Source organism: Camelus ferus, chromosome 20 (assembly GCF_009834535.1).
Source record: "Camelus ferus isolate YT-003-E chromosome 20, BCGSAC_Cfer_1.0, whole genome shotgun sequence".
Lineage (NCBI taxonomy): Eukaryota > Metazoa > Chordata > Mammalia > Artiodactyla > Camelidae > Camelus > Camelus ferus.
In genome coordinates this window covers 37,776,877-37,790,742 of record NC_045715.1, presented here as the reverse complement: position 1 = coordinate 37,790,742, position 13,866 = coordinate 37,776,877, and the positions used below count along the sequence as shown (strand labels likewise).

The following is a 13,866-nucleotide window of genomic DNA, read 5'->3' as shown; positions in this document are numbered from 1 at the left end:
TTTTGCCTTGGAGTTTCATCCTGTGCAGCCCAAAAGTTCACGACCTGTGCAGAGAAGACACTTCCATTTGTCTGCTTGGAAGATTTCTTTTTTGCACAGCTGACGCTGCTGAACTGGTTGATGAATTTTTTTTTCTTTTTCCCGGTGATCAAAAATTGCTCATGAGTAGTTCCATTTGAAACTTAAGTCATGTCATAACAACTGTTGAACCAGATTAAGATAGAATTTTTCAAATGGCTTATCAGGATTCCTTCTGGAGTCCACGTGGTTCCGACTTGCATCTGCAGCCTTGGAAGTAACGAATTCACGAGCAAAACGTGTGTTTTACACTACGTACAAACCGTGAGGCAGCTTCAAAAACCAGTGCAGGAGGTTAAGGGAAACACAGGAAAAATAAACCTTTCTATTTGAGCGCACAAATGTGCAGAGTCATTTTCGAAGCACTGTCCTCATGTGAGAGTTGCCCACTCTGATGACTCTAAAGCTATGATTTTCTGTGACCCTCTTAGATGCGTGGCTTTCGAAGGACACGTGTCCACGCAGCAGACGCGACAGTGTGACACTGGAGGAGTCTCAAAGCAGCCTGACTTGGCCTCTCTTTTAGTTTGAAGTTGGTTTATATTCAGATTTTGTGCAGGTAACACTTTCAGAGATGCTGAAGGAAAGGTCCCTTGAACCGTATCTTCCCTTTCATGTCCTTAGGTGATTTGTTTTTAAAGATACATGTCAAAATATTTCTTTAACCCTTGTTATAGTTCTGCTTTGGGCCCGTATTTCGATGATTACTGGAATTTTTTTCTGTCTAAACTATTGCCCCAAAGAAATTGACCTGCAAACAGCTTCAGTATTTATTTACTCTGTTACTTGGTAAAGGTGAAAACAGGTGGGTTCATGATGTATAGGGGAGAAAATCTTCACAATAATTCGGTGGTATTATTACGAATTTTTTCACTTCTATAAGTTTTAATTTTTTTATTTCGTGAGGTTGAAGCTATTAACCGTGTTCTTGATACGTGCTGTCATTGTTTATGCCAGGCTTTGGGGGCAGGTTACGTCCTTTTAATTAAGGAAAGTCCACTGATAGGCTCGAAAAAAATACTTAAAAAATAACTTATGCCCCATGTTGATGAGAGGACCGCTTAGGGGAGTGTGAATCAATACATCCTTTCTGAAGGGCAGCTGGGTAGCGTGTATCTCAAAGAGAAAATGCAAACAGGACTTACGGATGAGAAATTACCCACACAGAGTGTTTTTTTTTTTAAGTTGTTTATGATAACCGTAGACTCACATGCAGTTGTAAGAAATAACGCAGAGGTCCCGTTGGACCGTTGTCCCAGTTTCCCCAATGGCAGCATCGTGCAGGATTCTGGTACCGTATCACAAGCAGGACGCTGATCCCGCCGCCGCCAAGATACGGAACGTTTCCATCACAAGGAGCCTCAGGCTGCCCTTTCGTAGCCATATCCATTCCCCTCCACCTCTCCCTCCGCCTCAGCTCCTGGCCACCACAAATCTGGTCTCTGTTTCTATCATTTTATGATTTCAAGAAAGTTTGAGCACTTTTCCGCCACAGCCACTTTCTCCTGCTGGGATGGCAGTGACTTGAATGTTAGCTCTTTTATTATAATCTCTCAGGCCCTGAGTTCCGTTACTGTTGTTAGTCTGTTTTCTGTTATCCAGGTTGGACGACTTCTGTTGATCTGTCTCTTTCTTCACTGATTCTGTCTTCTTTGACCTCGTCCCCTGGGCTTTTATTTCAGTTGTTAGACTTCCAAGTTCCAGTGTTTCCATTCAGTCTTTGCTGACACTTCAGGTTTTGTCCCTTTGGACTTCCAAGTTTTCAGTCGTTTCAGCTGTGTTGGACATTGCTCATTGAAGCATTTTCATCCTGGCTGCTTAAAGAGCTGTCAGACAGCCCTCACATCCCGGGCATCTGGATGTGAGCACCTGCCGGGGATGAGCACCTGCCGGGGATGAGCACCTGCCAGGGATGAGCACCTGCCAGGGATGAGCATCTTCTGGGGATGAGCACCTGCTGGGTATAAGCATCTGCTAGTATCCCTCCTTTGTTCAGTTCACATTCTTCTTGGTTCTTGGTGTTGTGAGTTTTGGGTCTTGATGAAGCTCCCTGTTGCAGTTGGCTTTCTGTGACCCAGCTCTGGTGGAAGCTACGGGGATGCTGCCCGGTGTTGGGGAGGCAGAAGCCCGGGTCCCCTGGGCAACCTCGCACGACCCCTAAGGGGTCCTCACTTCTGCTGGTGGGAGTGGGAGGTTTAGCTCCTGGACACCGTGGTGCAGGGCCACAGTACCACTGAGTGACGTGAGAATCCTGACTGCCTGGCCTTCCCTGATGCTACCACTCCCGAGGAGAGAAGCAGGGTCTGCCCCTGGACGCTGGGTGAGTGGAGGTCCAGGCTCCCCACGTGGTCTCCACAGACCCTGGGAGCCAGGGCCCCCTGGTTGCCTCTTTGGCTTTGGCTGACCTCACCTGGCAGGGTGGGCATCAGGGCTCCCATCAGCCTTTGTTGGCATGAGCGTAGGGAGGCAGGGCTTTGTTACGTGGTGTGTGGTTGGAGTAGAGCGGATAGTGTCTGAAAGTTTTCTGTCCTGCCAGGCTGCCCTTTCCTGCTCCTTTGATCAGAGAGACCAGGCTTTCCTGGGGCATGGCCCATGCCTCTTGGTGCTTTTGGGTGGCCAGTTTCCCCAGCATCCAGTCTAGGTCATGTGAGGTGAAAAGAAAACCCAGGGAACTGGGAATTTGCCCCTGGGCTGTTCCTCGGTCTGTAGCAGCTCCATTCTCTTCTCCCTCTGCCTAGAGGCTCTGTGTGTGTGTGTGTGTGTGTGTGTGTGTGTGTGTAGTGCTTAGGGCTCTGATAGTGCTCAGGGCTCTGAGGTGTACTTGTGTGGAAGAGGGAGAAGTATGTCTGCCCTGTCTTCCTGTGAATCTGGAGTGTTGCATCATGTCTTAAAAGTATGAATTATAGTCAGTTTACAATGTTGTGTCAACTTCTGATACGCAGCACCACGTTTCAGTTATCCATATGCATACACAGTCTTTTTCATTGCAGGTTACTACGAGATATTGAATATAGTTCCCTGTGCTGTACAGTAGAAACTTGTCGTGTATCTATTTTAAATATACTAGTTAGTATATGTAAATCTCCAACTTCCAATTTCTCTCTCTCCACCACCCTCTTCCCCCCTGGTAACCGTAAGTTTGTTTTTTGTGTCTGTGAGTCTGTTTCTGTTTTGTAAATAACTTCATTTGTGTCATTTTTTTTTAAAGATTCCACATATAAGTGATATCATAGGTATTTTTCTTTCTGTTTCTGGCTGACTTCACTCAGAATGATGATCTCCAGTTTCATCCATGCTGCTGCAAAGGACATTATTTTATTATTTTTTATGGCTGAGTAGTATTCCATTGTGTGTGTGTGTGTGTGTGTGTGTGTGTATATATATATATATATATATATATATATACCACAACTTCTTTATCCAGTCATCTGTAGATGGACATTTAAGTTGTTTATGAATTATTTTCCAGTTTAGTTTCTTACCTTCACCCTTCTCTCCCCTCACCTGGTTATCGCCCATCCCAGCCTGGATTTTCAGATGCTCTTGAAAAATGAGGGGTTCTGGCTGTGCCAGACTTGACAATCACAATGTCCATTCCCCCTTAACTCCTCCCACTGAGGCGTTCTAGTCACCGTTCACGGTTGGTGCTGGGGTGTCCCTTACCCACTTTACTCATTTATGAAAACTGGGAGGCTTTGGGGTTTATCTGATGCAAGTTACTGAAAATCTCCATGCTCTTTGACTTGGAAGTCAGCTTCTAGGAATCCACCCTCAGGAACTAATTAGAGATGCCAACGGAGATTTACATACAAGGATAGTCGTTCCAGGGTTGTTTATATAATGGCAAAAAATGCAGGGAGCCTAAATGAAAATATTCAGGTATGCTGGAATACAATGATGTTATTTTTAAAAAATCACATTTCTGTGACATGGGAAGTGTTCATGATAAATTAAAAAGCAGGATATGAAACTGTTTATCCAATATTATCCGAGACTTTTATTATAAGTCTCAACTGCTGGAAGAAGATTCACTAAAATACCAACAGTATTAACTCCTGAGTTTTAATTTTCTTCTGTGTATTTTTCTGTAGTTTATGAATTTCTCCCCATGCCTTACTGTTATGATCAGGATAAGAAAATCTCTTAAAATATTTAAGAATGGTCTTGAAAATGCTTTCTGTTGTTATTAAATGAGATGTAGAAAAAATTGTACATGAGACGTTTGGGGGTATATGCTACATACAGGGGAACATATTTTCCATATACACACATAGTATAATAAATGGAATATTTCATTCTTTTTGCTGGGAATCGTGTACTTTGCTAGCAGAATGCTGTCTGCCTATCATACAGGTTAAAGTGAAGGGTGAAGTGACTGGAAGATGTTATCCAGCTATTGATTTTCACAGCCGTTCAATTTGGATTGTATCTTTAGGGAGAAAGCCTTACTTCTACCAAAGAGAAGGTAGCAGGGTTAGCTCTCCTCAAATCATCAATGCCTTGTTAGGGTCTCAGTCCATTTCAAGAGGTTGTGTTTAATTTCTCTGCAGAAAGTTCTCCTTTTAAAAAAAATAACTACAGTCCTTACCATGGATTATTTCAGATTGTCACGAAGCGGCGAGCTCAGAGTTTCCACCCGGGCAGTAGGGACATTTGAAAGAAACGTAGCTAGGCGTTTTTCTGGCCCCAGTTGCAGGAGCTTGCTGACCGGATTATTTATCTTTTCGTTTAGTTTGACCAGGCGGCCGATGCGGAGTTATCCTGGATTACTGAAATGGAGAAGAAACTGACTTCCCTGGGTGACATCAGGCTTGAGCAAGACCAGACCTCTGCTCAGCTGCAGGTTCAGAAGGTGAAGGCACACGTTTATTCCCAGTTGCATCCGTGATTGGTCCGTGTGCCCCGCGTCCCGGCAACACGCTTGCTCCCGTGATGGCGTCTGCGAGACGTCTGGTGTAACCTGCTAAGTCGTTCTAACCGCTTTGCCTGGTTGGTTTTATTTTAGCTGTAAAACTCTTTGTCTTGGTAAACACAGGCATTCACCATGGAGATTTTGCGGCACAAGGACGTTATCGATGAGCTTGTTGAGTCTGGACACCAAATTATGAGCATGTGCAGCGAAGAGGAAAAACAGTCGATGAAGGTAACGCCCCGTCTCCGTGGCGGGTGTGAGACTGGTGCACACACTCCCCTAGAAAAGCACTTTTCCTTTATCCACAGCTGCGGTTTCCACAGCTAAATCATTAGTTTTAAATAAAGTGTTTTTCAGGCTTATAGGATAACAGTGAAAGGAATACGCCTTAAGGGAAACACCCAGGGGATAATCTTTTTTAATAGATGGCAAAGCTGTTAAGGGTTGAGTCCTTGAGTAACTGGCCCCCGTTAAGCGTTCAATTGATGTTAGCTGTATTATCGCGATTATCATGGGTAAATTGTTATGATATGTGTCAACTGTGGTTTCTCCGCTTCAGGAACACTTGGGCCTCTGGAGCTGAAACAAAACCCCAAATATGTGGTCCTCTCTGGCTGAAATCCATTCTGTGTAAAGTTATAGTAATCCACATAGGAGAAAAAATGAGCAGAATTATTAAGGAAGCTTTCAGTGTATGCAGTTTTAATAATCCTTTTGGTTGATGGGAAACCAGCTACAAATGAAAATGTTTAGTTCACTTCATCTTCAGACATCTGAACAGCCTAAAGAAATTAATGTATATTAATGCTTCTGGGTAGGAAAATATCTCATGGCAGAAATACATATACAGATGTCTATGCCTCAGGTCATATTTAAAAGCGTGTGCATTGCTTTTAAGGTATGCCATAAGCAAAATGATAGAATGTACACTATATGTGGATTCTTCTTTTAAATCAAATACTCTACAATGGCAGTTCACTTGTATATAATTTAATCTTTCCTTAGTATTTTTGCAAAGATTCTGACATGAGAAATACAGATGATCATGAAGTAATTTCGGTGTTACTCTGTGGTCGGTTGGATTACTTTTGGGCTTTGTCTTCTGCTATTAAGTTATGAAATGAACTTATACCACAACCAAGATTACTGTGACCACCCCATGGAAGCCATATATAGCATAATGCCCTACTTAGAATCCATATTATAGCATAATGCTTCTAATCTATGTGATTAATTTCCCTGACCAGCAGTTCCTCTTAGAATTTCAGTTGTGGAAAACAGTCCTCACGTTTTAACAGAAAGTAACATAAAGGTTGCCAGGCTTATATGGGACTTACTTTTCTCACCTAGAAGAACGGCTGGAGAATTTTGCGTACTGTGTTTGGAGAGCCCCCTGTCTCATGCATAAACACTTGAAGGCTGTTCTCCAAGCCTGAGCTCCTCCTGTTGTAATGTTAAGATGTTTTCTGCCTTTTCCCTAGTTTCTCCATGTGTATATGAAAATTTTTAAGATTTTATTTTTTACTGAAGTGTAATTGATTTACAGTGTTAGTTTCAGGTGTACGGCAAAGTGATTCAGTTTTACGTATACATGCCTGTATATTTTTTTTCTTTTCAGATCCTTTTCCATTATGTGTTATTATGAGATATTGAATATAGTTCCCTGTGCTGTACAGTAGGTTGTTGTTGTTTATCTGAATTTTTTTTCTTTGTAGTAAGAGCACCCCATTAGCATACAGTGGACTAGTATTTAGTATTCAGCCTTAAAAAGGAGGGAATTCCTGCCATATGCAACAACATGGAGGGCCTTTCTTTAATCTGAACTTGTATGCATAGCAGCAGTTACAATCTGAATGGCCTCTGTTGGTTCCTTCATGTAACGTGCACAGTCGAGCGCTCGCTCCACACCTGCCTGTTGCGCGGTCCTGGACAGAGCATCCCCGGGGACGTGAGCTGCTTCCTTGGCCTGCCTGACCAGTTAACCACGTCTTATCATCTCATCTTCTAGAAAAAGCTGGACAAGGTACTGAAGAACTACGACGCCATCTGCCAGGTGAACTCGGAGAGGTACCTGCAGTTAGAACGCGCCCAGTCCCTGGCGAGTCAGTTCTGGGAAACATACGAAGAGCTTTGGCCGTGGCTGATGGACACGCAGAGCATCATCGCCCAGCTTCCCGCCCCCGCCCTCGAGTACGAAACCCTGCGGCAGCAGCAGGAGGAACACCGGGTGAGCTCGGCGCCGCGGGGAGCGCGGGGGGCCCCACGGAAAGGGAGTCACGACGCTCGGGGTGTGCTGAATGCAGACGCCTCGTGTGATGGGGACGGCGGGGCGGTGCTGCCTTTGGGTCTGCGCCGTTCGCCCTGCCGCCCTGCTGTCCAGCTTTACCGTGGGAAGACTCCTGTGGGCAGACTCAGTATAAACTGAGTGCGAAAACAAAATCTTCATTTTATTTTATTTTTGGGGAGGTAATTAGGTTTGTTTATTTATTTATTTGTTTATTTTTAATGGAATTATGGGGGGTTGAACCCAGGACCTCACGCATGCTAATAAACACACACTCTCCCACTGAGCTATACCCTCCACCACAAATCCTCTTTTTATTTAAAAAGATTTTTATTTTGGGGGGGTGTAACGAGGCTTATTACTTTATTTTAATAGAGGTACTGGGAATTGAACCCGGGACCTTGTGCGTGCTAAGCACACACTCAACCACTGAGCTATACCTTCCCTGCTCAAAATCCTCATTTTAACATGTTAGAGAGGAGGGGGTGGGGGATAGCTCAATGATTAGAGCACATGCTTAGCATGCACAAGGTCCTGGGTTCAATCCCCAGTCCCTCCATTGAAATAACTAACCAGATAAATAAACCTAATTACCTCCCCCCTCCAAGAAAAATGTTAGAGAGAGATGCATTTAAAGTCCTTTCCAACTGATCATGTTGAATTGCTTTCAACTTCCACGTTGATTAAGTTTTATATTTTATGTACATGGTGGTTGGAGCCGCCTAGAATGTGAACAAGGGGTAGAAATACAGGGAAGGGACGTCACACAGACAAGACCATTGAGCTTGGGGAAAACGTACGATACAGCAAATACAGTCTATTTCTATACCATAGTATTAAATATGTAAGCATTCTATAGTAAGTACATAAGTAAATGTTAGGTGTACTATAGTATTAAAGTATAGCGTAGCTGGAGTAGCGTTGTCGTGAAATCTAACTGTGTGTAAAGGAAAACATGCTGAAGTTTAAAGACAGGTTATTTCCCCGTCCTCTTTTTTTTTTTTTTCCTTTAACCTTATATACATGGAAATCTTTTGAAGTTCTCTGCTCTTGTAAGTTTACGTGAGTAAACTATCGAGTAACTTACATCTATCTACAAATACACCATGTTTGAAACTTTCAAGATGGCATTATGAAGCCCTCCTTCCAGCAGTCACTTAAATGTTAATGTAGCTTAAAATTTTGCAAAGTCTTGAGTGAGAGGATTCAAGACTGTCGGGAAACAGAAAAATCTGGAATTCCTGTTATTTATGGTCTTGGGAACCTCATTGCTCTCCCAGATCTGTACAAGATGTACTCTGAGACTAATCATTGTGTGCATATGTGTGCAACGCTTAATCAGGCTGTATTACATCATTGTTTGAAGTATGTTACATACTTATTAATCTTAACTTGTTTACTTTTTTAATGTATTGGCATTGGAGATGATCCCTCAGTATTTGTTTTGTTTAGAAGAGCTTTAGAGAACCCTTGAATGCAAAATGGAAATTTTATGGCCTTCTGTCTGCATCGTTCGGTGGGAGGAAGCCTTATAAACTATGTAGAATTAAATTTAATTTTAGTGTAAAGATTATTTTTGGCAGAAATCCCGATGCCGCCCCACTGAGTGATTTTTTTAATATAAAATGTTTCATGGGTTTCTTCTACTTCAAGGTGGGATTTGAACAGCTCTTTTCTAGCCTAACATCAAATAGTACGGGAAGGACCATTATTGAACGGAAAATAAATTTTCCTTTTTTGCCTCATCTTTCAACTCTCAAAACAAGGGTATGATTTTACTTACAAAGGGAACCTGAGTAACTTTGTTAGACGAGTCTTCAGATTGTTCCAACTAAATTGTTCAGATTATTCGCCACCTTCTAGAACGGCGTTTCTTCTGCAGCTTCACCACATTGCTGTCCAGCTGTGCTGGGGAGCATCTTCGAGGTTGTTCTAGCCAGGAATGAAAGGGCCCCAAGAACCAGGGTACAGATGGTAGATATCTCGAAGTCACACTGAGCATCTCTGGCACAAGTGGGCTCTTGGATGCTTGCCAGGAATCATTTTGTTACACGTGAGGCCAAAGGCACCTCCTCTTGGGCCCTTTCATGCACACCCGTGGCCAAGTAGGCTGCCCTTGGCTCTTTTCTTGTCTGTCGTGGAAGGGTCTTAGGAAGGTGCATCCAACCGCTTCCCGGCACAGGTGCCCGCGGTGGTGCTGCAGAGATGACACCCCTTAGACGCTGGGCCACTCAAGAAGCTCGGCCGAGATCCCTCATTTGACTGAGAGTCTCTTGATGATCAAAGCATGAGCTTATTTTTACAAGCATACCTTAGAGAACACGGAAACCAGAACTTGGGCAACACATTTCTTTTCTGTGAGATTACATATTAGCTGATATTACTGTCGCCACCTCTGTTCTGTAGAACAGCATGAAGGTGCTGATGTAAAACAGAAACGGGGACTCTCAGCCTGGACCACCCAGGGGCTACACACAGCACAGTGGGTGGATGACACCTTCCTCCTCCTTTTTTTTTTTTTTTTTGTAAAGTTGAATTTATTTTTATTTAGCTCTTTTCCAAGAGTTTTGAGACGACCTTCAGAAAAACTTCAAAAATAGTGTGTTACATTGGGGATCGTTAATGATGTAATGGACCGATTTTCTTAACCACTTTGGAAATAATTCGTAGGACTGATTTGAGTGAACACTTTTAATAAAAATCCAGGTATGTGGCCTTCCTGGTGGTTCTCTTTGATAAATGATAGAAGGTGAAACTTTTACAGGAAAAGATAGCTTTTCTCTAGACTATCTTCCCCAAATGTAATTTCCCTCAGAGAAGCTTTTATTGGAGGCTGGGTAGCAAACAGTTTGGAGGTACACCCTCTGGTGAGGACAAGGAGGTGCTGATTAGGGACCCTCATGGATAGTAGGGTAAGAGAGGGCACCCCATTGCCACAAGGAGGCCGGCCTCAGAGGACCCCGCAGGCAGGCAGTGGGGGGCCCCAGGTTCCATGCAATGTGGAGGTTCCAGATTGATCCAGCTGCCTGGAAGGAATGGGGCTCCACTTGGGTGAGTCCACACTCACTCATTACTGTCAACATCAGTGTATCTCTTGATTAGATGACATTATGCAAAATATTCACGTCACGTATTTTTGCATAAATATACCTTACAGGTAATGCTCAGTGTGCAGCTGTGTGTGTGAAAGACTGATTACTCTTGTAGCCATTAAGATTTAAAAATAAATATAAGTAGATTTATTTATGTGTTTATAGATGTGTATTATCTGTATCATATACGTACATAGAATAGATTCATACATATGTAGTGTAATACGTACGTGCACATTTTAAACTGGTTTACGTGTAATCACAGTGCCTCATAGGCTTACATCTGCCTGACTTAGCTTTATCTGTGGTTTTTTCTCTCAGCATTGTGTCTGCCTTCTCCTGAGCTGCTTTCCTTTTCCTTCCTCCCCCTCCCTGCCTCTCCCTTCTTTCCATCCTTTTAAATAATTTTCGGTGCCTACTGTGAAAGTGCGGAAAGGAACCCCGGGAGTTGTGGCTTGGTGTCTGTAGGTTGGGACCCAGGGAGCTCGTAATCCTTCTATGTAATGTGGCCCTTGGCTTCTACCCTGATCATAACGTCCTGCTTTGGGGAGAAAGCGCTCAGTGGATTGGGATCCGTGATTTCAGCTCCCCAGCATCTTCACGTGTGCCCTAGAAGGGACTTGGACACGACCAGACTGTTGTGTGATCTTTGTGTCGAGGGTGTCTCTTCCGGGTGAAGAGCTGTACATTACATGCCTGGGGACGGGGTGGGTGGGGTGTGTGTTTGGAGTTTCTTGCCAGCTGGGTGCCCCGGGGCAGGGTGTTGACAGCTATAACCTGGGGACAGGCGCCCCGAAGATACTGAGATGCTGTCTGCTTCGTTACAGCAACTGCGAGAGCTGATCGCAGAGCACAAGCCTCACATCGACAAGATGAACAAGACCGGGCCGCAGTTGCTGGAACTGAGCCCGAGGGAGGGCTTTTCCATCCGAGAGAAGTACATGGCGGCTGACAGCCTCTACAGTCAGATCAAGGAGGACGTCAAGAAGCGGGCAGTGGCGCTGGATGAAGCCATGGCCCAGTCCACGCAGGTAATGCTCGACGCTGGGGGTGGGGTGCAGCGTGGGGCGCCGGGTCCTGCCTCTCCTGGGTCAGTGTCAGCTAAAACGGTCCCACTGCGGTGACTCTGAGCACTGGTGTCTGTCCCAGGTGCGATGCTTGCCTGCGTCCAGTCCTTGTATCTCCCAGCCTCCTTCTATATAAATAAAACATAATTTCCAGTGACTGAAGAAACATACAGTTGTCATCATTGTCCAGATATCTAAGTAAGTGTCCATCCGGAGTGGAAGGTCAGTGTTTGCCACTGGGACAGATAAAAGAAAGTGTCACTGTCGTTGCTGATAAAGCACTCCCAGGACGGCAGTAAGAAGAAATACTGTGAATGGCAGGCTGAGTCAGAAGGGAAAAAATAGAAAGTTGGACTTCTTTTTTCCCTTGATTGAAAATAAATTCTTTCAAGAAGTTGATTTGCAGTTATCTACAGAGTTGTCGTGAAGGTTTGATTCTCATCATTAGAGTTGCTGGCGTTAGAGTGGTCCACTGTCTGTAATCCTGAGTGGCGAGTCCTTCAGTGTGGAAGATGGCGTGGCCTCGATAAATGAGCGAGGTTTTATAACTTTGCTCTGTTGTCTGCGGTACCTTTGCAAACAGGAGTTGAAAATTCCTTCATGAATCCGATTATGAGTTAAATACAAACTTCCATTGCAATATCAGGGTGGTTTTTGTTTTGTTTAATTTTTTTTTTTAACATTTGTTAGTTCAGGAAACTCGTGACTTAAGAAATCCCTTTAATCTGGTCAAAACTGCCCATGAGTTTCACATTTAATAATGTTACTTTTTTTGGAGGCCAAAATAATCAGTAAATGTGAATAAACAGTAAATTTTGATAGACTCAGACTGAGGTTATTTAACCTAATTTTTATTTATTTTAATTATTTTGGTGAAGTGTGGTCAGTCACAATATGCCAGTTTCTGGTGTACAGCACAATGTCCCAGTCACACATATGCACATGTATGTTTGTTTTCATACTCTTTTTCATTATAGGTCACTACAAGAGATTGAATAGAGTTCCCTGTGCTATGCAGTAGAGACTTGTTCTGTTTAATAGATCGTAGTTAGTATCTGCAAATCTCTGACCCTAATTTTTAAACTTAATTTGAATTGTGATCAGGTGAAGCAGTATGTAGGATGCTGCTCTCAGGTGGCCCAGTTATGTATTAGCATATTCCATTTCTTAATGAATACACTCAGTTATCTGCAAGAAGCAGTCCAGCCTCCATTAGCCATGTGACACAGACAGGTGTGTGTAAGTCGTGATTTTTAAGAAACGTCTTCCCGTGCCAGCTGGTTGTAGCTCTTCGGAGGGCTGTTAACAAAAGGACTAAGGTTTATTTAGTTCTTGATTGTGGCATGAAATAGATGTTTTCCACTTAAATGCCACACTTGGCACCCCGGGTCCTTTGCCTTATGATCGATCGATCGCTCTGTGTCACCACCAGTTCCACGACAAGATCGACCAGACCCTGGAGAGCCTGGAGCGCATTGCGGAGCGCCTGAGGCAGCCCCCGTCCATCTCGGCGGAGGTGGAGAAGATCCGGGAGCAGATCAGCGAGAACAAGAACGTGTTGGTGGTGGACATGGAGAAGCTGCAGCCCCTGTACGAGACGCTCAGGCAGAGGGGAGAGGAGATGATCGCGCGGTCCCAGGGCACGGACAAGGACACATCTGCCAAAGGTAAGCTGGTCGGGATGGGCGAACCATCGGTCTCGACTCGTACGACCATTCTGAGTGCTCACCATCAACGCGCCCGGTTTTAGAAAAGGTTTCGCAGATCCAATGTGTCTTGGGTGGAGGGGCTGTTGTTCCTGTCTTCCTGTGTTGGTGACATCAGTTGGTTAAATACATCATGTCCCATAATACAAAAGCCACATGTTCTCCAAGCCCTTCAAATCAGTTGGTTAAAGCATAATGCTCCGAAGACCAAACCTAGGGGTGTTTTTTCCTCCTCACTGCCTACGCCAACTGACCTAACTGGCGCTCTATTCCATAGCCACAGAAATGGCAACTGGGACCTTAAAGGTATGAGCTGGGGTCAAAGAGGAGAGCCTGTGCAGAGGTCAGTGGAAATTCGTGGTGAGGGTGCACTGGAAGCAAGCCCAAAATACGTATCCCACGTTGTTGTGTTCCCAGGACTGAGCCAACATCTCAAGTCTTGACTGGGAGGGCACATACTTGCGTGGTTATTTCTCTTTCTTAGCAGTAAGGCCCGCCTTGGTAAACTCAGGTCCCCCTGCTCTGAGCTCACATGCCTCTCCGAGCATCATCTTTTGTCAGGAAACCTTGGTTCAGGAGGAGCAGGACACCCTGAGTTTGTCTGGAAAGGCCATTGAGCCCAGCGATACCCAGTAGACTGGGCTCAACTCAGATTTGATCCAGGTTTAGAAACCTGGTGAGTTGAATCACCATTCCTGTGTAGACAAAAATGCTCTGCTTTATTGCT

General features: G+C 44.3%; 1 protein-coding gene across 1 annotated transcript in view; it reads left to right on the top strand.

Moving 5' to 3' along the window:
• DST (dystonin) overlaps positions 1–13,866 on the top strand; it is a 436,433-nt gene that overhangs the window by 372,838 nt on the left and 49,729 nt on the right. The window contains 5 exon segments of the mRNA XM_032463323.1: positions 4,811–4,930; positions 5,114–5,221; positions 6,999–7,217; positions 11,194–11,397; positions 12,866–13,100. Of these exon segments, the coding sequence (XP_032319214.1) occupies positions 4,811–4,930; positions 5,114–5,221; positions 6,999–7,217; positions 11,194–11,397; positions 12,866–13,100 (886 nt within the window).